Raw genomic sequence first — 27,690 nt, 5'->3', positions numbered from 1 at the left:
TGGAAAACAGGATTCAGGGACAATGACGTGCAAGACTGCAATGCACGTTGGCACTAAAGAGGGATATCAGATGAAAAACACAGGAGAAAATTGCAATTTTTAAAGTGAAGAATATCATAACTGTTTGTTAACATACATATTTTTTGTACACCTAATTGAGTTGTCACCAAAGGGACCTTGGGTATCAGGCAAAAATTATTTGATGACTGCAAACGTTTATGCTCGGTTTTTAGAAGTGAGAGAATACCAGGCACAAGCTGGCAACACCACAATATACTCATAAATAGGTATAAGCATGATGAGTCATTTTTGAGAAAAACTTCACTGACTGAAGTTCATTTGCATGTGATAGGTCTTTGTAAAAATGAAGAACGTAAAGTTACACTTGCATCATATTATTCTGCATTAATTTTGAAAAGTGAATGTTGGAATCACAAGAAAAAAACATTTGAGATGTGGATTTGGAATGTGGGTTCCAGAGATTCACCACAGATAATGGTTAAGTAGATTTCAACTTTATCTTTTATGATTTACCTAGCTGTGAACACCATTCTTGTATTTTTATGTGGAGTCCACAAAAAAGTACATCAATGCAAATAAAATTACAGAAATTTATGACCGTGACTATATCACACTTAAAAAAAAAGAGTTAGGAGTTCCTTCAGCTATGATTTTTAGTGCTTTATTTTTAAATATAGACAAAATGCTTTCAATCATCTAATATTTACACGTTTGAAGAGGCTGAAATGTTCCATTAAAGTCATGCAATTTCTCTTTTCTGCCAGAGAAATACAATTTTGCCTCCCAATATATTTATACAATTCCTTAAAACTAAATCTTTTATGATTAAGTTGAGCAGCCGATGAAAATAATTCTGAACAAAAATACAATTATGAAGGCATAATTTTCAGTCAATGTTAAGACAAAAATATAAAGAGTTATTTTCAAAACAAAGATTACACTTACATCTCTAATATTAGCAAGGGTAGGAGCAGCAATAAAAACAACAAACGGTGCATATTCAGCAGTCCTAAGAATCTTTAAAGCCTAAAGATAAAAATAAAATTTATATATAATTAGAACTTAAAACTACTTCTATATGATTATATTTCACTGGCATTACCATGGACAGAGGGCAGTGAAATATAATTAAACAGAACATAAAATTTCAACAAACTGTTAAAAATGTAAAATATTTTATTCGCAACTTAATTTCTTACTTAAGTACATCAGATTCTATCTGTCTGTGATTCAGCCTCTCCCCACTGATTTGACGTGATAAGTCTCCCCCAAAATAATTATTTCAATTCTCAGTCATTTTCCTGTTATAATTAATTATTAAGGTATACTTTCTTAAACTGCCACTGGTTTTCATTTAAAACTATGCAATATAAAAGTCACAAATAACCTTTACAAAAATTACACTCTTTCAAAAATTCTTTGCAATGATTTTTTGCTGTTTTGTTTTCTTTGCTGTTTATCTAAAACATATATAATATAATACAGCTGACTCTTCCAGAACTTAATAAAATTTATGCTTGAATTCTGACCTCAACAAGAGCTCACTTCATGATACATATATTAAATAGCATTTTTTACTTAGTGATCACTAATTTACAGGGTCATAACAATAACGAAAGATTGCTAATGCTATGCTGATTCCTACTGTAAGCACTCTTCATTCAAGAGTTCTGGAAGTTTTGCTAAAACTGGCCAATCAGATAACACTGTTAAAGATGAGAAAAGTAAGCCGTTCATGTGAGAGAAAACAAATTTTGCTATAGAGTTTTGAGCATTTCTGAAATCATTTGATTTTTGTTTTTAAAACTTGATGCGTTAGTTATTTTTAGCTCCATACATCAAAATTAATAGTGAATTTTCTGACAGGATAGAATAGAATTTCAAAATAAAACAAGTGTTAGAATACAGTGTCACCTATTGTAAAAAGAAAGACTTATTTGGCCACTGGTTTCGACCAAGGAGACTAATACATTAGTACTGAATGAAGTAATTACCATAAAAAAGTTGTTAGTTCTCTTTCTATATAGCGTAGTCATTTAGTTCAGAATTATAGAAATACAGTACATTGGTCCTTAGGCAGGATAGAGAAAAAATGTGGACGCTGGCTAGAAATAAAACAGCACTAAATGTGAAACACATTTAATGCTGTTTAATGAAACACATTTAATGTTTTTAATCAGAAAATGTAGTTAAAGAATATAATGGTAATGCGAATAAAATGAAATTCAAAAAAATTATATTTGCTTCAAAGTATTCAAATGGACATCAGAAACTTAAGAAACAGATATTTCGAAAATATTGATGTAAAAGAAGATGTCACAGCCATCAATGAAGAAATCGTCGAAATGGAAGAAAGAACCAAAGTTGGCAAGATAAGAATAATGGAAATTCTATCACATGTTGTACATTTTGAACATGAGAGTGTGTGTAATAAATTTGATTTTAAGTACAAATATGTTTGCCAGAATTACAAGTTCCTAAATTTGCTGGTAAATATATCAAATGAAATAATTTTAAGTTGCAATTCAAAAACATTATTGTAAATAATAACCAGTTAACCCTTTCGCTGTCCTCTCCTGTTCACGAAAATTTCTCCCCAGTGGCCCTTTGTTTTTCGTAGAGTGTAATGCTGTTCTCTCTGTACATAGATAACTTTCACAGTGGATGAATGTAAATGAATATTAACACTCTGAGCGTTATGACTGGCTTTATCCGGTCATCAGAAGTTTTGCTACTTGGCATTACTTTAAGATATTCTGCTTTCTTACTTTCTTTAATAATGCAAATATCATCTTAATGAATGTAAAGTTTGCGAAAATACAGACTAAAATAAGTAATTATGCAAATTCAATTAATAAATGCTGTTTAAATACCGGTTTTCATGACAGATCTAAAATCCTGTAATGCTCAGAGGGTTAAGTACAATTATAAGGAAATAAAGCATAATGGAAAAGTAATAATATCTGCTTATTTCTAACAGCAGGATTAATTTGATAACATCTGATCCAGGCAGTCCACTCCTCCCATTTTGTTGTTGTAATTTTTTACAATTATTGGTTATTTTACAATTCTTTTCTGTGTTTCAACATCAATCATAGAGTTATTATGGACTGTACTCATCAAACGTATATCCTTCTTGTCTTTCCAATCCACAACCTCATTTTTACTCTTTTTCTGTTGAGTAGACGTTGAAGATCTCTTACTGCCTTGTATCTTATGTAAAATGGCATGAATATTCATAAAACCTGGGGGAAATTCCATTAGAAATATAATGCTTGATTAGTACTGCCTTCTAAGAGGTATTACAACAACAAAAAAAAAAAAAAAAAAAAAAAAAAATAAAAATAAAAAAATAAAATAAAATAAAACTCAAACAAGTAAACATTTAGAAAGCGTTTTAAACATTTAAAAGTTTTAAAATGTAGAAGAACGCTTGAAGCACGTTACAGCCGCCCTGCAAAAGTTTCACTTGAACACGCTTGATGCGTTACGGACGACGAAGAGGTTAAGAGAAGTTTAGAAGTTGTATTATTTAACCATTTTGCAATGACGCACCTTTATTTAAGACACTCTTGCGGGACAGAAGAAGGAAGTCACCATACAGGATGGAGCTTTTGCATCGCTAAGCCTAATTTTATAAAAAAAAAGTCAGAAAAAAAGTTTCATTTCTAGCATCGTAATTTTTGGTCTCATTTTAGATTATTACATTAGCTCTTATGTATGTTAAAATTAGCATTTAATAACCTTTTTTCTTTATTTTACATGAAAATATATTTAAAAAATTGCTTATCTTGTAAAATAATTTTTGGAAGCGTTATTTTAATTATTCTAAAGTTTTAATTGATAAAATCCATCAATAAAGTTTAAAATTAATAAAACAACACAATGAAGACTATTTACAGGAAGAAATAAAATTTTAAATGAAGACAATGTGGTAAATTTCAAAGCACAGAGAAGTATCACTTTCTCTTAGAAAAAGTATCACTTTCTAACTGTTTAGAAAACAAATCATCACTCTTATCCATGTTAGTAAATGGTTCACTAACCATAAGAGTGTATTCTTCCTCTGATAATTAGCTCCTTCATGCGATAATAGACTATAGACTGGAGGTGAGTCTTTCCGAGATAGAAAGAGAAGAACCCGAAATATATCTGAAGGCAATACAAAACATAACAGAGCTCCACATATTAACTCTAACAGACTATACATAGTAGTGGGAGAAAAATAGAATAAAAAAGGAATTTGATATAAATCAGACATGTGAATGTGGCGATTTAAAGAGTCCACCTCTGTTTATGCTATCCTCTCCCCCCCACCCTAGCAACACTTGATGAGTAAAATACCAAAGTCAAGATCAGGAACCTAAAACTGTGTTCACTTCAAAAGTAATGGACACAGGATGGCATTTAGTGGTCTTCAGAAAAACATTCCAGCTTAAAATGCATATATGCATCGCCTGTCCTCTGAATGCAATCTCTAGTGATGCGTGGATGGGATGCCCGGCCCGAAAGGGTTAAAGCATGCATTAATTGATGAAGCAAAAAAAATCCTGAAACTGTTGATACTTCTAATTCTTTATTTAAAGCTTTTCAAGATAGGTATGAAAATAAAAGAATTTTAGTCGAGACACATATAAAGTCACATAGGATGGGTTTACGGAATTTAACTTTTGAATTGTCGAAGGGGATAAGAAATGTAATAGATAATGTTACTGAAAATGTAACAACTTTGAATGCTTTAGAATCAGAAAAATAAATTAGCAGACATTCTGTTATTAAATATTATTCTTCAGATGCCAGATTATGAAATGCATAAAAATGCGAAATAAGCATTAAGGCTACAGAGGTTAATATGTTTAATGAATTAATTTCGTTTTTAGAGAAAAGATGTCAGAAATACTAGTTAGAAAAAAGTTAAAAATCAAAGGCTCTGATGGCTAAAACTGACAGTGCTCCGACTTGTACAGTATGTAAAAGTAATAATTTTAAGAATGAGTCACATTAATGTGAAATGTGACTCATTCTTAAAATTAAATCCAAATCAAAGATATGAAATAGTTAAAAACAAAAAATTGAGTTTAAACTGTCTTAGTAAGGAACATTTAATTGCAAAATGTAATTCTAAGTTCATATGTTCCAAATGCCATAAAAACATCATTAATTAATTCATCACTTACTCAACAATGACACCATCGATCAAAGTTAGATAAAACAGAAACAGAAACATCGAGCAATGAGATTATTAACAAAAACCCAGATGGTTCTCATAAAAATCAGTCAAGTTGTCTTTTGACAAAAAATGTGTTATTAACAACTGCAGTAGTATACATCTGTAATTCAGAAGGGTAAAGAATAAACTCCAGTTAACACCATTCTTGATAATGGCAGCATACCCTGTTTCTTAACAGACTGAGTTGCAAATTTGTTAAATATAAGGAAAGAATTTATGCATCAGGTATGCAGAGTAAATGAGAACGTTATAAATATTAATTATCAACTATATGTACATATTTCGAATAAGGATTTAACATATGCAAGATCAATTAACTGTTTTGTTATTTCTAAAATCATCAATGTAACACCGTCAAAGAGTTTAGATGTGATGTCATTAAATATTCCCAATGGCATTAAATTACTTGATCCCAGTCTGGAACTCCTAATAAAATAGGCATGTTACTAAGGGCCAAATTGCTCTTTGAGATTTTAAAATTAGGAAAATTTCAATCTGAACATAAACTGTTGATATTACGAGAAACAGTTTTTGGATATATCGCATATGTTTATACAAGAGTAACTCAAAAGTAAATTATCATGGTTTAGTTCGGAACAGTGAAGAACAGGTGAACAACATTTTGAAAATATATTGGGAAGTTAAAGATTTTTTTTAAGTGGAGAAGAAAAATACTGTGAAGAACAATCAAGCACACTCACTAATTACAAAATGATGGAAGATATGTAGTTTAGTTACCCATTATGGAAGGTATGGAAATAGGCAAATTTAAAAAACTTGCTCAGAAAAGGTTACATGAAGTATGGAACTGACTAGAAGGCGATTTGAATACGAAAACTTTGTATATGAATTTTATCAAATCATTGACATACAATTATCTCAGTCATCATAGAATTTATCATCTAGAGAAAACCTCTACCATGTTTTGCACTATATTTAATGTATCAGCAGCTACTAATAATAGAAAACTTAATTCAGTATTAATGAAAAGAAGAATAATACAAGATTTATTTTCTATTATTATTAGATTTCAAAAGTACATATATACTCTATGAGCTGATGTTCAGAAGGTATACAGACAAATATTTAATGGACCAGCTCAAAGAAATCTGCAGTTGATATTATGGAAAGAATCAATTGGTAGTTCTTTGCAGGTTTATTGTTTAAAGACTGCTACATACAAAACAGCAAGTGCACCAATCATTGCAACAAGGGTATTGAAGCAGTTACCAGTGGATGAAATGACTTAACATCCTTGTGTCTCATGACCTATACTGAGGAACTGTAACATAGTTGACATTATCACTGAAAGTAATACACTGCAAGAAGCCAAGGAGTAGCAGACACAGTTAATCTGCTTTCTAGAATGTGTTGGAATGCAGTTATACAAATGGTGTTTCAATTATACTGAACTAATGAAGAATAGTGAAAGTGCAACTCAGGATTATTATTTTGAATTACATTCATTATGTTATTTAAAATTAGAAGCTTCTCAACAATGTATTAGTTGGAAGTCTGTAAGATTACTGCATAATGTGCTCTTGGTTACCATCCTACTCCCTTGTGAACGATTTTCTGAAAATCAATCGAAGAAATGATATGCATGTGCTTTACATTACAAGAACTTCAGTACGGAACAGCAGCTGCAGCATATTGTATAGCAGACAGAATGCACGAAGCCTGTAACTGACTTCGGCACACATGCAAAAAAACTGACACAATAAAATTTCACCATCCTTCAGACGATATATGACATACAGTGGATGGACAAAAATATAGAAACACCTTGTGAAATGCATGTTTGAAAAGAAAGATTGATTTTAATGAAATATGTAGGTGGCACTGGCGTTTTTGACTACTGACGCCCCCTATACAACTTCGTAAATGTGCTAAACAGTTCAGTTGTTGTCGGAGTACTGTTATGTGAGGTTGTCATTGCATTATGTCAGAGTTAACAGACATTGAACGTGGGCAAATTGTTGGAGCACGTATGGTAGGTGCTTCCATAAGCAAGATAGCCGAGGTGTTTAGCGTTTCAAGAGGTACTGTATCGAAGATTTATTCCGCATATTTGAAAAGCGGAAAAACATCATCTGCTAAATCACAGCGCGGACGAAAGTGTGTCCTGAGTGATCGTGACAGACGATCATTAAGGGCAATTGTGACGAAAAATAAGAAGACCACAGCTGCAAAAGTTACTGCTGAAATGAATGTTGTGTTACCGAACCCAGTGAGTACCAAAACAATTAGAAGGGAGCTTCATAAACAGGGAATTGCTGGCCGTGCTGCAATTGAGAAGCCACTCATCAGTTATGCTAATGCCCGTAACAGGAAAAGGTGGTGTTTAAGTCATAAAGCCTGAACTATAGAGCAGTGGAAGCGAGTAATATGGTCTGATGAGTCTTCTTCCACACTGTTTCCCACTTCTGGCCGAGTTTATGTCTGGAGAACGCCATCTCAAGCCTATAATACAGATTGCTTGTTGCCAAGAGTGAAACATGGCGGGGATTCTGTTATGGTTTGGGCAGCCATATCGTGGTTCTCTGCTAGCCCCATGATAACTGTGTCAGGGCACATGACTGCCCCCATAGCACAAAACATCCTCAGGATGTCCTATTTAAGTCGCAATATCCCGGGACATACTTAGGATGTCCTAAGGATGTTGATTCTCAGATGTCCTGAGGAGATCGTAATTTAACATCCTGAGGATGTCTTATTTAAGTCGCTATGTCCCGGGATATGACAGGATGTCCTGAAGATGTTGATTCTCAGATGTCCTGAGGAGTTTATCAATTTCACATCCTGAGGACATTCATTCTGCATTGTCCGGAGGACTTTCGTTGTCAAACATTTTGAGGATATTTTGTTCTCAAATTTACCAGTTTTAATTTTTTGACATTGCACATCTGAAACTTGCACATTATTTTATTTTTCATATGTATTTTACTAAGTTGTTTCTAAATGCTGTACATTAAAAATATTGATATGATTGATGATTTATTCTTGTTATTTTGTTATTAATTTTAACTGCTATTTTTCTGACGTTTTTAAAAATTTATTTAGTCATGGAAAAGATTTTTTTCAATGGATTAGCATTTTCTAGAATATTTGCAAAATTCTAGATAACATATATTTTTTTTTATAAAAAATGTATAAATTACATGTATAATTACTTACAGATTACAAACCCTACTACAAATATAGGTAAAATTAAATATAGATATATTTAATTACGGAAACGAATTTTTTTTTTTAAATTTGGGTATAGAGACATTAGGTATTTTTTTGGAAGCAGGAAACATGAAAAATTAGCAACTGCCTTCGCCGGGAATCGAAGGACGGACCTCTGGAATACCGGCCCAGTGTGCAGAACCACTACACCATGAAGACACGCTAGGTGTGGTGGTGGTGTATTTAATTATGCCAAAGCACACTAGGGCTATCTGCCTATGGGGAGGGATGTCTTCGTGGAGGACTTTCTAAGGGAAACTGGCTCGTATACACGTTACACGTGGGGAAAGCCACGAAAACACCCATGCAGCCAGCCCGTTCGCGGGATTCGAACCTCGGATCGCACTACCAGGGTTCAGCGACTTTACCGCTCGGCCGCTGGTGGGCCGAAGACACGCTAGGAAAGCGGGAGAAATACCTTATATTACTTCTCTTTTTAAAGGCCAACATTTTTTTTAAGGGGATCCAATCACTAAATCCTGGGTGTGGATATACCTCATCCAACACCTTTTTAGTTCGGGCGCCACTGTAGAGACATTAGGATTTTTTGGGAAGCCGTAGAGATGAAAAATTAGCAACCGCCTTCGCCGTGAATCGAACCACGGACCTCTGAAATACCGGCCCAGCGTGCAGAACTATTACACCACGAAGGCACGCTAGGAGAGCGGGAGAAATACCTCATAAGGAAAATTTTTTTCCTCTAATTACAGGACAGAAAATGTTTTTCAATCGCGCGATCTGTTATTGATATTGAATTACAGTCGTGCGATAATTTCGCAGTAAAGATACATCTCTGATGACTATCCAAGATTCTAGAAACTTTGGTCTTGTATAGAGATGGTCGTCTTATAGAAATAATGCTTAATATCAATATTTATTTATAATCTCAGAACTATTGGTCACTTTCAGAAGTGGTCGTTTGAGAGGCGATATTCTATATATTTATTTACTGATACTCTCAGATTCCAAAATTTGTTTATATTCTCAGAAATATTGGATGGAAGGTGGTCGTCCCATACATGCAAAATTTTACATTTCATTAAAAATGAATTCGGCATTATTTAACTATTTCCCTATTAATTAATTAATTAGATAAAGAAAAAATTAGGAAATAGTACTGTTTATTATGGAATAATGTAGGAAGTTCTACAGAACTATATTCTTTCGCGTCATTGCACATTGTATCCGGCAAACTACTAGTTCCTCGTATTCTTCCGCAAATCCGTAAACATCTGTCTGATTTGAAACGAAATCCAAAATGGCTGCGCCATGAGGTTAACTTGTATGGATATTTTTTGTTGCATGAAAGGTAAGTTCAGTTGCAATACTTGTATGTTTACTTTTTTTGCTTTTCGAATTTATGTCATTTTGACAGTTAAATGTTTCACAGCTTTATGAATTCAATTGTTACCATTCTGTCGTGAATTACGTGTATCTCAATGGCTGGCTGTCTTTTCAAATATCTAATTTGCCCTGCTATCCAAATGTTTGATTGAATTTTTTTTAGTCTAGTTTATGCATTCAGTTTCAAAATAATATGTGTGATCAGATTGCTTATTATTTTATTGCAGCAATAAATTTATGTTAAATAGTTTGAACAATTGTATAAAAGTAAGAGTTTGCATTGTTTTGTCCAAAATATGTATGGTTGAAACATTATCTTAATCTAGTTTGTAATTCAAGTTTTTTTGGGGGGTACTGTTCTGTTATTGGGACCAGAATCGGAAATGTATGAACCTGTGTTCGTAAGTATGTGCATAGATGTGTATATGTAGACACACAAACATACAAATATACAAGCATACATAAATACATTTCTGAACCCGGTCCTGATAACAGAACGGTACCTTTTTTTAATCTTTTTTTAATATTTTATAAAAGGATTAAGCATTTTTCAAACTGCATATCATTTTAAGATTCGACTTGCAGGAAGACAAAATATGGTCATTCAATCAAATGCTTATGATTGCTTTTAACATTTTCTCATAAATATTGTTTGCATTTTTATTGTATTTTAGATACTTTAGTTATGTAAAGTGAACATGAGAATATTAGGAAAGCTGAAGAATATGAATAGCTACCATAATACATGTATTTTTTCATCGAGCCCATTGTTTTAGAAACCAACGCACCATTATTATATGCTGGCTTATTTTATAGTTATATGCAGTTTAATTTTATGTTCATGTTACTGTAGTATTGTCATTATAATAAAAGTATTGATAATTTTTGTTGAATCTTGCAAGTTGCCTAACATTCAGAATTATTACTACCGAATTTTACTGATAGGTTTTTTCGAGTTGACATAATCTGTCTGATAAATAAAATAAACTGGTGTTTAAATTATATGCATTTCTCTTGATGTTTCATTGAAAGTGAGATGGAAATATAAATGCTATCCAGAAAAGTGAATTCTTTTTGCCTGAAATAACAAACTGTACTAAATGATTAATGTTTATATCATTTTAGAAATGTCAATATTAAAGTTTCTCCCCCTTCTCTTCTCTTGATTTTGAAATAATTTATAATAAAATAATATATGCATAAGTGTAATTAATGTAAAGTGTCATTCAATAATATAATTTATTTTTACTGATATTTTTATATTTCTTATCTGGGTTTTCTTTTGGTGTTAGAAGGAGGAAGAGACTGTAATGTTTTACAGTCTTTTAAATAACACAGTTACAGTAATGTTTATTGAAGCAATCAGTACTGTGTGATTGCCAGTGATTGAATAATGTTAAAATGCATTGTTCATAAGAAAATTTGCTTATCTTTGTGTTATAGATTTTATTTTGACACAAGCTGAAATTTGAATTATTGGAAGCACTTTGAAAACCCGAATTATTTCCTGAATCATTAATTAAGCCAATATATAACATACAAATTTCATACAAAATTATTTCTTTGAGCATATTATAAAGAGCTCATTTAATTTTATTATTTGTACAAATTTTAGACAAAAGTAGCATGTAACAGTTAAAGATTTATTGAAGCCTACTTGTTACTTGTGGTAACAAAGAAGTGTAAAAGATATTGCCACATTAGCGAACATGACGATCATTGATGCTTAGTTTAGTAATTTAATAATATATTGAGAAATGCTGGGAACTTTCAGAAGTAGACTTTTCGGAAATGATGGGCTTGATAAGAAATTTACATGGTTTTATTATTTATTCTTTAGTTAAGAATGGATTTTAGATGTTCATGTGAAAGAATTCTGTTTATTTATATGTGAAAGAATTGTTAAAGTTTGGCATTTAAAAAAATGAATTAATAATATGCAATTATCTTTTTATTATACATATATTACTATATATTTCTAATGCGCTATGTAAATGTCAGTGCTAAACAATTGAGATACTATTGTCAGGGCAATCTTTTCTTATACATGAAAAATTCTGATATTTTCTTATCATCTGCCCTCACAGCTTCAACTTATGCTAAAACAGCAAGAGTATGCACACGATAATAGCAAACTATGAATATGCATACCACACACATGTATTTACATGCTTTATATTTAATCTTTATTTCTGAATAGTATTCCATTGGATGAAAAATATGTGAATATTGACCCAATATGTATATTTTTGTGTGTGTGCATCCTAAAATTTCTTGTTTCTTATAAAGTGCTTATTTGAATTACTATTTATGAACAGAGCAGTAGATATGAACCATAAACTAACCATTTTGCCAATTTTCACAGCTTTGCAGATAGTCAGAAAGCACCAAAATTTGTAATAATGTTAAGTTTAAATGATGTTCTATACTTTTGTGTTAATTTTTCTATTCTATTAATTCTATTACTGTGTTATCAAACTTTCTGCAGGAATTTCAACTGGTTAAGATGTTATTACCATGTGGAGAAAAATTTGGTTTTCAAGCTAGAAAAAATTGCAGCTGAAGGATTTTGTAGAAGGTCAGTCAAACTGGTTTTAGTTAATTATAATTTAATTTTGGGTGAAGAATTCTCAAATGTATTTATCATAAGTGTCTAAAGGTCTTCTAAATTAAATTCTGCTTGTTTTTGAAATTTTTCATGACATTCATTCTTTGATTATTATTTTTTTTTAAATTTACTAACTTATGTCCAGGCACATAATGTTGCATTTAATGCCATACCTTAAATATTGTAAAATGTTAAAATAATACATTTCATTTAAAAATGTGGTTGTGACAGTAAATTTTCTGTTACATTTAATCGTATCTATAAACATTGGTATACATCATTTTTCAATAACCTGTATATTATTTTGTGTATTTCTTTTACATCCAAGATCTGGCATATGACTTGCTTTTCAAACTGATAACACGGTGTAATAATGTAATCTAATGGTTAAAGTTTACTGTGGAACGGTCCAAATTTAATAAATTATTCTTTGATAGAAATTTATTCATGTGTTCAGTGTGTCTCATCTCTTTAAATTGCTAAAGTAAATTTTATGTACTTGCATTTAGGAATTTTGACTGTATCAGAGTAATTTTGTTTCAGTTATTATAACATGCAAGGGGGGAAATTCATTCATAGCTCCGTATTTAAAATTAGTTAATTAAAGTCCTTAATAAAGAGGGACGCTTTGTCGTTTTTAATGTCGATAGAGTTTAATTCAAAAATATGCCACATTAAGGGTTACTTTTTAACCTAATTTAAAATTTTCATTACTTTAACATGTCCAATAATGGTTATTTTAACTCTGATATTGTAATAATATCAAAATTCCTTACTTTTTGATAGGTAATCCAAATGTAAAACAAGAAACGAAAAAATTAAAATCTAGAAGTATATTTATTTCATACCTCTAACAAATAAAAACAACACAAGCACTTTTTACTGTCTATCTGCATAGTGTGGCATGTCCCGTAAGACTGAGATTTGTATGGCCAAATCCATGTTTCAGTTAAAGGAAAATGCATGCACAGTCTTCTGATTTTCCCTTCGATTTAGGATTCTGTATATACTAGCATAAGAAATATATTAGTTAATGCAGTGTTATACATCAATATTTATAGACAATTATTGTGGCTATGTTTATTATAATTTTGTTCACTGTAATGGCTGGAGTGCCTAAACCACCATGCTGTGTAAACAAAACTTAAATCTTCATCTCTGCATACTGCCCCACTAGTGTTTAAACCACTGAAATGGTGATTATGGTAGAACATCTTTGGTAAAAATTTACTCTACTGTAACCCTTGGCGAATCGTTTCTTTTTTTTATATCAAGATCGTCACCTGAGAGGATCGGCACCAATTTCAAGATGGCCGCTACACAAAACCAAAATAAGAAGTCAAAGACATACACAAACTCTGTGTCCATGTACACATTGACCTATTAAAACAGAGAACTGCACAAACTGGGCATTGTGCAGTGCCTTAACTTTGTCCATGTACACATTGATCTATTTTCACTTTAAGAAAATCAGAAAGTTAAAAATATCATAGTTACCAGAAAAAATTCGCCACTGTCTTAACACACAGACAACCAAAAATACACAGAGAGGAATAAGTTACCAAAAATACATATTTCCTAACATAAAAACATTAAACAACAAATCTAACAAAAATTAAAACACAGAGACAAAAAAAATAAATGAAACATCATTTTTTTAACATACCTTTTTTTCACATGCATATGTTTAGGCTTATGTTATGCAAATTTTTCGTCTCTTAGTCACCTCAGACATACTCAAACGATGGTACCCACACCAAAATAATAAATAGCATGTTCAAAATACAAGACCATACCACTTCCGTGCAACCAAACACAGCAATTGAAAAGAATGGTAAGAACCAAAAACCTGGTACCGTACAAAAGGTTTACTATTAAAAAAAGTAGCCCAAAACTAAATTTATCACAACACGTTGGCAATATTTGCAGAAATAACTCCTTTTTATTGACAAAAAAAAAGTTTTTTTTTTTTTTTTTTTTTTTTCCCAAAGGCTACTTTCGCCAACATTATCAACATTAGGGTTACCGAAAAACTTATTTGACGCAATGGGCTTCCACATTTCACAAACAACCAATACCACTCTGCGATTTTTTTTCAGACAGAAACCAAGGTATACCATACAGTAAAGATTAGCCACATCTTCATTTACTACTGTTACAAGTACTTCTTTGGTAAATTTCTGCGGTTAAGTTCAAAAGTTTAAAATTGCATTAACATGATCAGAGTCATAGCTAGGGTTTTCAGCGCTCAGGGACAACTGAAGATTTCGTGCCCGCTACTGCTTGCCAAGGATGGAAAACATTTAATTCTAAAATGTTCTAACATCAATTTGGCGCCCCTTGGATTCTGTGCCTGGGGACAGATGCCCCCCCTCTAGCTACGCCCCTGATCAGATTTTATTTTCTGCACGTAGCTAACAATTACTTATGTGTTGTCAGATAAATGTTACCAGATGCATTTAATTATGTTTTACTTGCCAATCTCACGAGACAAGTTTTTTTTGCTCCTGCAAGACTTTACTTTGTGTTGCAAAATAAATTCATTCTCACTATTTTTGGACTTGCCTACACATTAAATTTAAAATAGTTTTATGAATAGGTAAGATGTGATTATCATAATTTTGTTTCTCTCTTTATCTTGGCAACTTTATATGTTGATTCAGTATCCAGGTTACCTACCAGTGGCTGATTGATAAAACTGCTCATATGTTCAGCTGGTGGTTTGAGTTTATTTTCTGACATAAAAAATTTTAAAAGGCATCCCCTATGTTTATTTTACTATAATCAAAAAATCAAATAATTGCTACTCTGTTTATAGGTACTAAATGTTAAAATATTTTAAATGCTTCCTTTAATTTGCATTCTAATAGTCATTTGTTTAAATTTAATTATGAATTATATTCACATATAGTAATTGTGAGTGTTTTTTTATTTTAGGTGCTGTGAAAGGCAATGACAGAGATCCAATTTATCAAGAGTTCTTATATACTACTTAAGAATACATGGATATAAGATTGTTTTTCATGAATTCAAATAAAATGTGATAAATTTGATTAATAAAAACTATTTTGAATTTTGAAAAGTGTTTTTCCTCTGTTAATCATAATATAGTGCCATAAATTTCTGAATGTGTTTATTTTTCATCCAAATAAATAGCTTTACAAAAATTTGTCATATTAATAGATATTGCATAATTTAGCATTATTATAAACATTTATTATAGCAGATTTAGCTGAACTACGTTTTTAGTCTCTCTGCAGATGAAGTCACAAAGGTAAGTGGTTAGATATTTTTCTGTATTCCCCATTAAGTAGTTTTATCTAATAAATTACCATTACTTATATACTAAAGGTGAAAGAATAAGCTTTCCTTGAAGATACAAAAATTTGCAGACATTTCAAAAAATTGGTATACGTAAAAAAGTTCTTAAATTGCCACATATACGAAACTGAAAATGTTAGATATGAAATAGTTCAGAAATATAAATATTTTCACTATTTTTTAACTATAATTCACTGCATTTGTTATATATAATCACAGTTTAAGGTAGCAGTGCTTTTCTCACTGTGATTTCTCATGTATTTTGATTCATAAATACACGTACATAAATCCACGTATTTTGATTTCTCTTTTGAGACCGATTAAAAAATGAACTAAACATTCTCGTTGACATTGAGAGTTGAATAAAAGCTCACCTCAAAATAAAATGAATTAATAAATTTATGGAAAATTTTACATAGCATATATTGAGCAGAAAAAGTAAACTGAATATACTTAATGGAATTAATAATTGGTAGAGTTTATTGCAGAATAAAATGCCTTAATTGCATGGTAAACAGTAGATCTTTTGAAGTTTTTCTATGTTGCGTAAAATGCAGATTTAAATTTTTGATATTGATTGTCATATAAATGGCAATTACTGTTTTATTTTGCTCTGAAATGAATGGTTAGTAATAAAATTCTGGATGAGACAACCTTCAACATGCGCTAGAATTTACAAAGTTTAATTTGGTGCTGATTTCAATGGGTAAATTTCATTTTACTGAATTTTGCGTAAAATAATACCAATGAACCATTGCAAATTATATTCAGAACTTTTTTTTTTTAATCTAAAAGGGCTATTAGTTTTGAAACGTGACTTCATATCGTCAGTCGTAAACTTGTTTCGCTTTTCATTCAAGTCTTGCCATTTGGCAAAATTTAACATATTTACCTTTAAAATCTAATATATTACTGACTAACAAGCCAAGCTATTTAAAAGCATTACACACAGTTCTTAACAATGCTTTTTTTAATTTTTTATCTGATTGATTTAAAATGCATTTAATTCATGATATATCTAACTGAAAACATTTTAATATTTCTACATAATTACATGATATATTTCTTCATTTTTCAAATATATAGAAGATATATAACTTTCTGGTGTCAGTATCTTATAAAATGTTTTGCTATTTCCACTGCCCCATCTGTATTGATAATCTATGCATTCATAAACTTTTAGCCTCTTTGAGTGACTGCTAAAATCTGAGGCCTTTCAGATGTTTTTTTTAATTGTGTGAGCAGAAAGATAGAATTTTAGAAGAGCTTCTTGAGTTACCTTTTGAATGATATAAAGAATTGTTAACATAATGTCAAATTTTTACAACTAAATATTAAATATATAAAAAAGCCTGCAGCATTCTCATGTTACGAAAACATATTTATTTATTCTGAGGCTAGGAATTGATTTAGTTTTAAAAATACAATTTATTCCTTTTAACAATTTCCCAACAATGTCATCAAAACACTATAAATTCCTTACATGTTTTAAAGAAAGATGATTCATTTATGTAAAGATTATTAAATGGCTAATTTTATTATTCAATTTTTAATACAAATTAACTGAAATTAGAAACTGATTTTGTAAAATAATTTAATTATGAATAATTCAATTTGGGGGCTATTGGATGTTTAAAAATGATCAAAAGATTTTTAATATCTTAAAAATAAAAGCAAAATTTTCAGTTTTAATATTTTGTATTAATAATTCACTTTAATTTCCTTGCTCAGTTTTAATATATTCACAAATTCAGATTTAAAACCAAAATAAGTTGTATAAATATTTTCAACATTTCTGATTTTTCCATAGTAACCATAATAGAAGGATTTGAGACTATCTTTGTAAAAAAAGTAGGTTTTAGATCATCACACCTTCACATACTTTCACTGGAATTTTCCTCTGTATATATACTGGGATGTGACACTAAGCAGTTGAGAGTATGTATTTAAGAGGTTAAAGGGATATTGTAACTAGTGTTTCAAATCCTGATAACATCCCATACGCTGTCGGTGGGACGTAGATAGGATGTCCTAAGGATATACTGGGATGTGACATTAAGCGCTCAGGAGGATGAGTTTAGGAGGAAATTGGGATATTACGGGATGTCCTGAGGATGTAGTAAGTAGGACTTTAAATCCTAATAACATCCCATACGCTGTCGATGGGACATAGATAGGATGTTTTTAGGATATAATGGGATGTGCTTAGGAGGTTTGTGGGATATCCTGGGATGTCCTGAGGATGTAGTAAGTAGGAGTTCATATCCTAATAACATCCCGCACGCTGTCGATGGGACTTGGTTAGGATGTCCTGAGGATATCCCGGGATGTGACATTAAGCACTCAGGAGGAGGTGTTTAGGAGGTTCGCGGGATATTCCGGGATGTCCTGAGGATGTGCGAATATCCCGCGAGCAACATCCTTGGGATATCCCAAGGATGTTTCTGTGCTATGTGGGCCAAGACTTATGTGAACATTTTGGCCGATCAAGTTCATCCCATGGTACAAATTTTGTTCCCCGATGGTGATGGTGTCTTCCAAGATGACAAAGCCCTTGTTCACACAGCTCACATTGTCCAGGACTGGTTTTCTGAGCATGAGGATGAGTTGTCCCATCTTCCCTGGCCACCACAATCACCAGACCTGAATATTATCGAACCTTTGTGGTCTACATTGGAACGGAAAGTGCGTTCTCGTTATCCACCGCCAACATCGTTATCTGAACTTGCCACCGTTTTGCAGGAAGAATGGTATAATATTCCCTTGGCAAACATACAGGAACTGTATTTATCCATTCCGAGAAGACTGCAAGCTGTTTTGGATGCCAACGGGTTTCCTACACCATATTAAGCAAAGAAACATGTTTTTTTAAAGGTGTTTCCATATTTTTGCCCAACCCCTGTATTTTTGTACTACAAGAAATGTCAATTTGTACATATGGTAAATCTGCTCCTCATTCATTCAACAGGGTTCATAGCCACATTTTAGTTAAAAAAATAAGCACCTATAAGCACTTTTCAAGTACATTTTAAAAAAAGAAATAAGCACTTGTCTAATTACATCATAAAGTTAAAAATTAGACTTGTAATTTAAAATATGAGAAATGCAGTACTTATTAAGAGAGAATAAGCATTACCTCAACCATGGAAAATAATTACTTTTGGGGGGGGGGGTTTGATTTTAAATAATAGTTCAATTTACAGAACTAGTTTACAATGAGAGGAAAAAAACTATGAAGAACTAAACTATATTACAAGATTTAATGATGAAATTTCAGTTCAAAATAGAGAAAATAAATAATAACAAGGCATATTTATTGTATTTGCTTGGAACCTAATAATAAATACAATTTATTTTTCCACTCATATTGATATTTAAATAATTTAAATCTAAATTCTGAACATTTTCTAAATTTTCATTGTATATCAGTTTTCCCTTAACAGATATTGCAAGCAAAGTAATTTAAGTAAAAAAGAGGAACATTTCTGAAATCAGAAGACAGAAATTTACTTCATGCAGTCATCTTTTAACAGTAAAAGCTTAACTAGCCCGCATACTTGGAAATTGGTGAATATTCGGACAGTCGAGCGTAACTTGGAAAAGAGGAGCGGAGGGGGTAGACTGTAGCCGCTCTTTAGATTTTTCCGCTAAATAAATGCTTTTGACATTTTGATACGTACATCATATAAAAATAAACCAACGGAACTAACAAATATTCTGCTTAGCAAGCACAGTAAAACTCTTTTAAGTGCTCATACACAAATCTCAGGCTGAACATCAAAATTAATTATCTCTGCAAAATATCGCAAACATTATTGCGCAATACGTGCGCCGTAATTCTTCCCTACGTGATATTACACAATCGGAATCAACAACTGCCGGTAATGGGAGATTTCATTCTAATTTTCAACAGATGGCATTAAATTTCCGAAATAGAATCATTCTTCGCTTGGGTTGGTAGACTGCAGAACTTTTAGTCCTATTTAATCCAGATTGGAAAGTGACCCCCCCCAAAAAGAGAGGTCTGTTGCTTGTTCTGCAGCGAACTGTAACAGTTTCCCTTTGCACTGTATAATGTATTGGCCAAAAAAATGAAATTATTTTGACTATTCAATTACCTTCCCTTTATTTAAGCCATTCCATATATTATTCCTTAAAAACCTAATCTGTGTTAAAACACAACCATTTTTGGAAGTTTACTATACTTCAGCAGTTACTGCAACTATGTTATTATAAACATTCATACATATGCTCATAATATAAGCATAACGATCATAATAAACACGAATACGAACTGACCAAGCAGAACGAGAATGCAAATTTTTAAGATCTTGATAGAAATTCGAACGTGTGTAGTATTTGGGTGGGAGGAAAAGAATGCCGAATGTACCGGAATTTTCTACTACTTTTGCAATTTTTTGACCAATAGAACGACGGGCAGCTGTCTGTACTCTTCGTGCACACCAATGGTTATGTTAATGCAGAGAAAGGGGGAAAAGCTATTTCCGGGAGTATGATTCACCATCTGACATTCCATATTAGGAAGAAAAGTTGTTTATTTAGTTTCGGTTCGGAAAAATAGCGCGTTCATTAAAAAAAAAATCTCTAAAAGCAAAAAATAAGGGCTTTAAAGAAAAAGTAAGCATCTATAAGGAGTTTATAAATCCTTATATTTTCAAATATAAGGATTTATAAGCACTTATAAGGACCGCTACGAACCCTGTTCAAATTTTATTACAGTGTCAAGCACATTGATAATTTAAAAATAAAATTAAGAACTAAGTACATAATTTATGCTTCTTTTCAAATGATTATGGCAAACTATTTTAGTGCTATTTTCATACGAGAGAAAATGCCTATGCTGAGGACATTTTAAGGGTTGGTTTGACAGTTAAATATCGCAAAGCACATTAAGGGCTATTTACTTAGGGGCAAGGATACCTTCATGAAGGGCTTTCTAAGGGAAACAGGGTTGTCCTTGCATATAACACATTGGGAAAGTCATGAATATGCCATGCAACCAGCCTGTTCGTCAGGATTTGAACCTTGGTCGAACTACCAGCATTCAGGGGTCTTAAATCACTTGGCCACCGTTGGGTGGCATTTTTAGACTGGCTGATATTCATGATACAGAAAGTAGAAATCCACAAAAACTCCCATATAGGCATTTTGTTGACCAGTATTTGAATTCAGGTTGATCTATTAGTATTCTGTGGACTTAACCACTTGATTAATACTCGATACACCATTTTTAAATCAGTCAGTATGTTACATTATGCACATACTTTTATAATTTGAAACAAATGACAGATTTACTATAAGACTCGCTACAACTCGCTATGTCAGTTTGCGTGAATACCATTACCTAAACATTAGACTGTGTTTCTGCAGAGTTTAATGTAATGTGGCACAAATGAAATGAGCTGATGAGTACATGAATATGCTAGGAATATATAAGTACTAGTCAATAAAATAAAATCATAATTTACTAATGCATTAAGATAGAGGTAGTTAGGACAGATGATGTTCTGACTGACTGCTCGAGACTGGCTTGAAGTAATGAGACATAGCCCTTTTGATTCTCAAACTTTTCATCATTAATTTTGAGAGGTGTACATTTAACTTAATTTGGAGGTTAGGTTAGGTTATTTAATTATGGCAAAGCCTCGAGGGCTATCTGCCTAAGGGAAGGGATGTCTTCGCAGAGGACTTTCTAAGGGGAACTGGCTCGTATACAAGTTACACATGGGGAAAACCATGAAAACACCCACGCAGCCAGCCCATTCACGGGATTCGAACTTCGGACCAAACTACCAGTGTTCAGCAACTTTACCGCTCGGCTGCTGGTGGACCTTAATTTGAAGATAAAAATTCTTTTAATTGTTGCTACAAATATAAATTTGTATTTACACATATTTTTTCTACAACACTATTACATTTTAGACTATATTTCATTCTTAATGGAATGAAATACTATTATTTTTCATGTGCTCGGAGTAGTTTTAAATTGAATAAGGTGTTTTCATTATTACATTAGAAACAAAACGTAAATTTATTTGATTATATTTAGTTAACAATTAAAAAATCAAAATCGTGTATTATTTCTTTTATATTTACAGAAGCTTTTTTTGAAATGTTTTCTAAAACATGAGTGGCTTTTCAGCTTTCTTAGATACCTTTTAAATTAAAAATCTGATTCACATTATAACTGAGCTTTCTTCAATTTATTTCAAATGTAACTTTTATTTTAATAGTTTAATACTACTGCTTAGTAATATGTTTTCTGTACAGCTTATGTTCTATGGAAGTTGAAAAAAAAAAATAAATTAGCATTTTTTAGGTGAGTATTTGTGACCCATATTATTACAAAATGTAATTTTAACATCAGAAAATATTTCCTCACCAAAATTTTGTTATGATTCATTCATTTTAAATATATTCTATAATTCTGCACATTCTACAATAGTCTAAACATATATTCTGAACATATACTTAAAAAATTCTTCTGAGTTGCCTTGAACATATCTCAAATATGTGTGCTTTTGAGAATGGTTTTTCAGATGAAAATGGCCTATAAGTACATCACACACAATGAAAATCATCGAAAACCCAATGTGGCCTGTTCATTCAGTTGCTGAGAACAGAACCTGGAATAAATTATTATAGTTTCTTGGCATATGATAGCCTGGCATTTTAAGATATGTTCACTGCCTAAATTTTTTTATAGGGCGAAGAAACATGCTGTTTGTGCTCTATTTAGCTCATATACTCACATGAGCTTAACCAAGTAGTTGCGGTAACTGAATATGAATAATACTTGACAAGGTTTCATTTCTAGTAGAAGGAGCTGGCTGTCTTTTAATTTTTATGGTTTCCTGTGATTGTATAGTCACGAAAGAATGAAACTGCTAATGCTTAGTTTTAAATTACCTTAATTAAAGCCTCATGAGATAAATCAAATACAACCCTATATATTTCTGACAAAAATCATTCCAATTCTAACACTAGCACAGTCAAAGATAAAAAGAATATGTTAAGTAACTGGTTTTTAAATACAGTATTTCAATATTTTTATATGCTCATTTATAATGAATATTTAATTGAGAATAAAAATGCTTATATAAATTTTTCAAGTCCTCTAGTACTGTGAGGGGTTTTAACTGTCTCTCACATGTGTAACACAAGTACAAGCCATTATTACAGAGTCAACCATGAAGGCATTAGGCAGATAACCCTTGTATACTTTTTGTAACAAGGTCATTCAAGTCCACCAATATTTCAGGCAGTTCCTTATCAAAATATTCTTGAAATTTATTGCGTTTAAATTCTTTTGGTAGTTTGCTTTTAATGTCAATTTTGTCAGTTTCCCTAATTTAATCAGCTTTTCACAAACATCAACACTTGGAACAGTGGTCTGAAACTGGTGGCTTCTATGCAATTTTACATGGCCTATGAATATATTTCAACTACGCATTTGTTTTATATACAGAGCTAATAATTTCAGAGACACAGCTTATGCATACGACTGAGAGTAACAGAGCTTATGTACATTACTGAAACTGAATGGAAAAGAAACTTACAGTTTGTATTATGCTATAAAAAAACGTATAATAAAAATCCCAAAATCTCTTTTGGTGAATGAATATGGACAAATTTGATATTTCTTTCAAAAGGGTTTTATAGACTCATGTCTAAAATTATCTTTACGTGCACAAAATCATGGATTTCTTGGCAACAGTGAATTATAATTTTATGAATATGAGTGGAATGATACATAACACATACAGACAAAGGAAAAAATTCAAGAACACTGCTCCTGATATAAAACTGTAGCATGAACCAAAGATTGCCATATGTTAAAAAGAGAGTTCAGAAGGGGGATTAAGATTTATGAATTAAATATGGAATGTAATACCACTGACTTTTACATACATATGACAAATAATGTTAACCATAGTTTGGGGAACTAAATTCCACTTTTCCAACAATGCAAACTTAGGGCATTTACACCTTTAGGAGGAGGTTGTCACCATGCAAGTACTTTTCCAAGGTAGTCACTTCCTTGCCAGGTTAAGATCAGGAGATATTGCTCACTGCAGTATTTGCTCAATGTGAATGAGCATTTTCATCTATAAATAAAAGTCAAATGCATATGCAGCTCTCAAAAGTCTTATATAAGGTTCTAAGACTTAATTCAGATATCTTTGGTTGGTCACATTTCAGCTGCTGAAATCATATAGGGATCCATCGATCATCCTTCCTTCCCATACCATCACAGCAGCATTACAAAAAGGGTCACGTTTTTTAATGTTTGAAGTAAGCTATTGCATTTCTGACTCCCTCCAGATGTAAGCATATTTAGAATTTGTTTACCAAAGAGTTGAAGGTAGAACTAAACCTTCGACACACCGGTAAACAGAACATGGGACCACTGGTGTTCATTCCAGTTCCGATGTTTTTGCACCAATTAAAGCGATCTCACTTTTGTTCTGCGAAGGCATTGAAACACACATCCTTGGCTTTCTGGCATAAAGGGCTTTTCCATCAAGTCTTTTGTATACAGACTGTCGTGGTACAATACTTGCAGTGGTAGCTGAAAGCTCTGAAGTTAACTGCCAAGCAGCAGACTTCTGTTATGATGGCAGTTATTGCCAGATATCAATCTTAAGATATAATTATCTGTTAAATCCAGACCTCCATTCATCAGTTCCAGACTTATGAAATTGTTTTCACTGCATAAAGATTGTCCGTTTTGAAATATTCACACATCTCACTTCTTCCACGATTGCTACCCAGGCGGTATAGCGGTTAGTGATGCTGATTGCTCTGGGTTCAAATACTGGAGAAGGAATGGATGTTTGTAAAAGCTTTGATTTGCATATCAGAAATTTTTTTTATCACTTCTGATTGGATGTAACTAATTAGGCTTGTCTCTCACATATTCCTAGCAAAAATGGATTACATATCAATTGGATATTTGATGAAATATTTCTTTTTTTGTGCATGATGAATTTGGATAAGTGTATTAAATAAATTATTATTAGTTAAAAACAGTACACTTCCCTAAACAATATATTTTGTTCACGCCATCTGTCTGAATGTGCCACAATCAGAGCCAGCAAAAGTAAATTAACCAGAAAAAACTACAGGGACATGAAATAGGAATAGGTCAAGACCAAAAAAATCTGATCTTGTTAGCAAACAGAACTACTATTTCAGTAACTTTTAATGGGGCTTGGTTTCAGCCACCTTTTCTTGGAGTTAAAAACTGTAAGTATATTAGCAACCACATGCCATTTACATGCAACTAATTTTTTGCTTTTCAAGGATTAACTGCAATCTGTTAAGGTTTCTTCACACTTAACTTTTAAAGCTTCTTCAGAGGGGACTGTTAAGCTTCTCCACTTTCAATCACATAAAAACTAGCTTTACCAGCATTTTGATGTTTCATTTGGAAAAACAAAAAGATTCACTCCACAATACTTTAACATGCAAAAAATTGATAATTTCATTCTCATGTAGTAATAATGAAATTTAAAAAACAAATCTTAATTCCACTCTGTTTGTTAAGAAGCATTTACAGCATGCAATGGAAGGATAAGATATATCTAACAGCATTCATAATTCATTACTTAATTTCTAGTTACCTTCGTGAAAAGTATGATCAATCAGCAAATCAGTGCACTTCAGGAAAAAGAAGAAAACAGCATTTATAAGAAATACAAGAATAAAAATTACATGGAAAAAAAAAAACAAATGAAATACCTGAGGCTCAACATCTAGTATGGCTATTTTGTTATCTTTATGTATCCTTCTTATGGTTTCCAATTTAGTTCCATACATTGCATCTTCATGAGTACCATATTCTAAATATTCATTGGCAGTGATATCAGACATCATCTCTTCTTGAGAAACAAAATAATAATTTCTCCCATTTTCTTCCCCTGGTCTTGGTAAACGAGTTGTGTCTATTGTCACAAAACAAAATAATTTAACACATAATTATTTTATCACAATATACACATTTACGTATATTAGATCTCTACTACTAATTTCTCAATTTTGTTAAGTTTCCTTGATTAATCAATTAAGCAGGTGAAGGCTTCCTGCCTCAGGGAAGAGAAGACTTTTGATAGCAAACTCATTTGTACTCAAATTGCATAGGAGAAAAACAATGTTCAAGGAACTAACTCGCTCACTTGTGTTCCAACTCATGCCCAATTACTAATATTCAATACTTTTATATCCTACGGGTCACTGGTGAATTTCCAAGATTTAAAATAACATTTTACCGTTTTCTTTGTTCACAATTTTATATTTTTATTTGCATTTTACTCATCTTCTACACAGCCTGCATAATTATCTAGTAAGTTACTTTTTCATGTAATCATTATGTATACTACACATAGTCCCTCGACCTCAATATAATGGAACTGATATAGTCTGTTTTATAGCATTCAATCTAAAATCAATGTCCTCCACCGGCATCTCTCTCAGAACTTTTACAATATTTGCATTAAGAATAGTACAATATTCATCTCAACACTATTAGCACATGCACGATTAGATTCCCAGGCAAATCCAAGCTGTATTATATGCTAAAGGTGGTCTTATGTCATATTAATAACAGATTCCTTATAAATGCAGGGTGTTTCCATTATATTGTAAAGCACCTGTATGTATCAAGTCCAAAAGAAGACAGTATGGAGTTAACTCTCATTAGATACAAGAAGGGAAAAAATTATTGGTAAGCAAAACTACAAAAAGGAAAGATTTGTTGATCTGAAATTGAGGAATACCTGAACACTGTTCTTGATATGTTGAAATACATAACACCACACAGTGCTTAATAATAATTTACATTACATATGATATCTGCATGCCCGTTTCAACATTTAAAACAATTTTCAAATTTGTTAGTATATAAACAATGGCAGCCAACTCAAACATGAGTGTATTACATGTTTGAGGAAACATGGATTTACATACTTTATAACAATAATTTTATCATTTAAATTTTTTTTTAAATTTGCTAAACAGGCTCCCTCCTCATAACACACTTCTTTTATTATTATATATGAACAGTACCTAGGAGCTGTAAATATAGCCAACTAAATATTTCTCACCAATTCACGAAAAGCCAATGAAATGGCAACTATTTGTAGGGGTGCAGATAATCAGAAAGTATGAGTACATATATTCATATACACTCATGTCCATAAATTAAGGATAATGCAAAATCAGGCAAAGGAAGAGTTAGAAGCAAAACAAATTTGACTTATTTGTAAAGCTTATTTATTAAACAAAAGGTAAAGAGCAAAAAAATGATGCTATATGTTTGATATTATTAAAAAAATTAGCGATTTTTTATCCTGGAGCAAATTTAAAAAAAAAAAAAAAAAAAAAAAATTACATTTTTGATATGATTGTTAACCCTCTGACTGCTCAATTTGTGGACCGAAATCGCTTAAAAAATTGTGTAATTTTTTTTTTTTTTTTTTTTTCAAATTTTAAATCTATATATATTGGAGAATTGAAAAATGCATTATTTCTATATAGAAAATATTTTTTATATAGATTTTTATCATGAGAAACTAAGTTGCCAGAAATACCAATTTTTAAATGTTATCACCAAAAAAATTTAAGTAAATTTCAGTCGAATTACAATTAATTTCTATTTATTGCAAAATATAAAAGGTAGAATTATAAAATTTAAGAAAATATAAAGCACTGAGGAAAAAATACATTAAAAATGCAGTTTAGTATGATAGAGTTCAAAACGGGGTTCAAGGCAAAGTCCAACAGTCACAGTTTTTGCACGAGATTCAATAAATCTAATTAAGAATCAATTTAATTATTAATCTAATGAAAAATCTAATTAATAATTCAATAATTTAATTAAATAATCAAGATAATCACTGCATGTTTTCGAGCG

At 31.6% G+C, this 27,690-nt stretch overlaps 1 protein-coding gene and 1 long non-coding RNA gene across 2 annotated transcripts in view; one reads left to right on the top strand and one right to left on the bottom strand.

Annotated features, from left to right (window-relative positions):
- LOC118183902 (peripheral plasma membrane protein CASK-like) overlaps positions 1–27,690 on the bottom strand; it is a 367,998-nt gene that overhangs the window by 12,223 nt on the left and 328,085 nt on the right. The window contains exons 20-21 of the mRNA XM_085807886.1: positions 25,521–25,723; positions 967–1,047 (exon numbers count right to left, since the gene is read on the bottom strand). Coding sequence (XP_085664012.1) covers positions 967–1,047; positions 25,521–25,723 — 284 coding nt within the window. The remainder of the gene's footprint in view (positions 1–966; positions 1,048–25,520; positions 25,724–27,690) is intronic.
- On the top strand, positions 9,708–15,794 carry LOC146993224 (uncharacterized). The gene is made up of 3 exons (XR_015038331.1): positions 9,708–9,791; positions 12,315–12,404; positions 15,372–15,794. It is a non-coding gene; the product is annotated as an uncharacterized LOC146993224 (long non-coding RNA).

Source organism: Stegodyphus dumicola, chromosome X1, assembly GCF_044657685.1.
Source record: "Stegodyphus dumicola isolate Sdum_Otavi_A_Nest chromosome X1, ASM4465768v1".
NCBI classification, from domain to species: domain Eukaryota; kingdom Metazoa; phylum Arthropoda; class Arachnida; order Araneae; family Eresidae; genus Stegodyphus; species Stegodyphus dumicola.
This window is presented reverse-complemented; position numbering and strand designations above follow the sequence as displayed.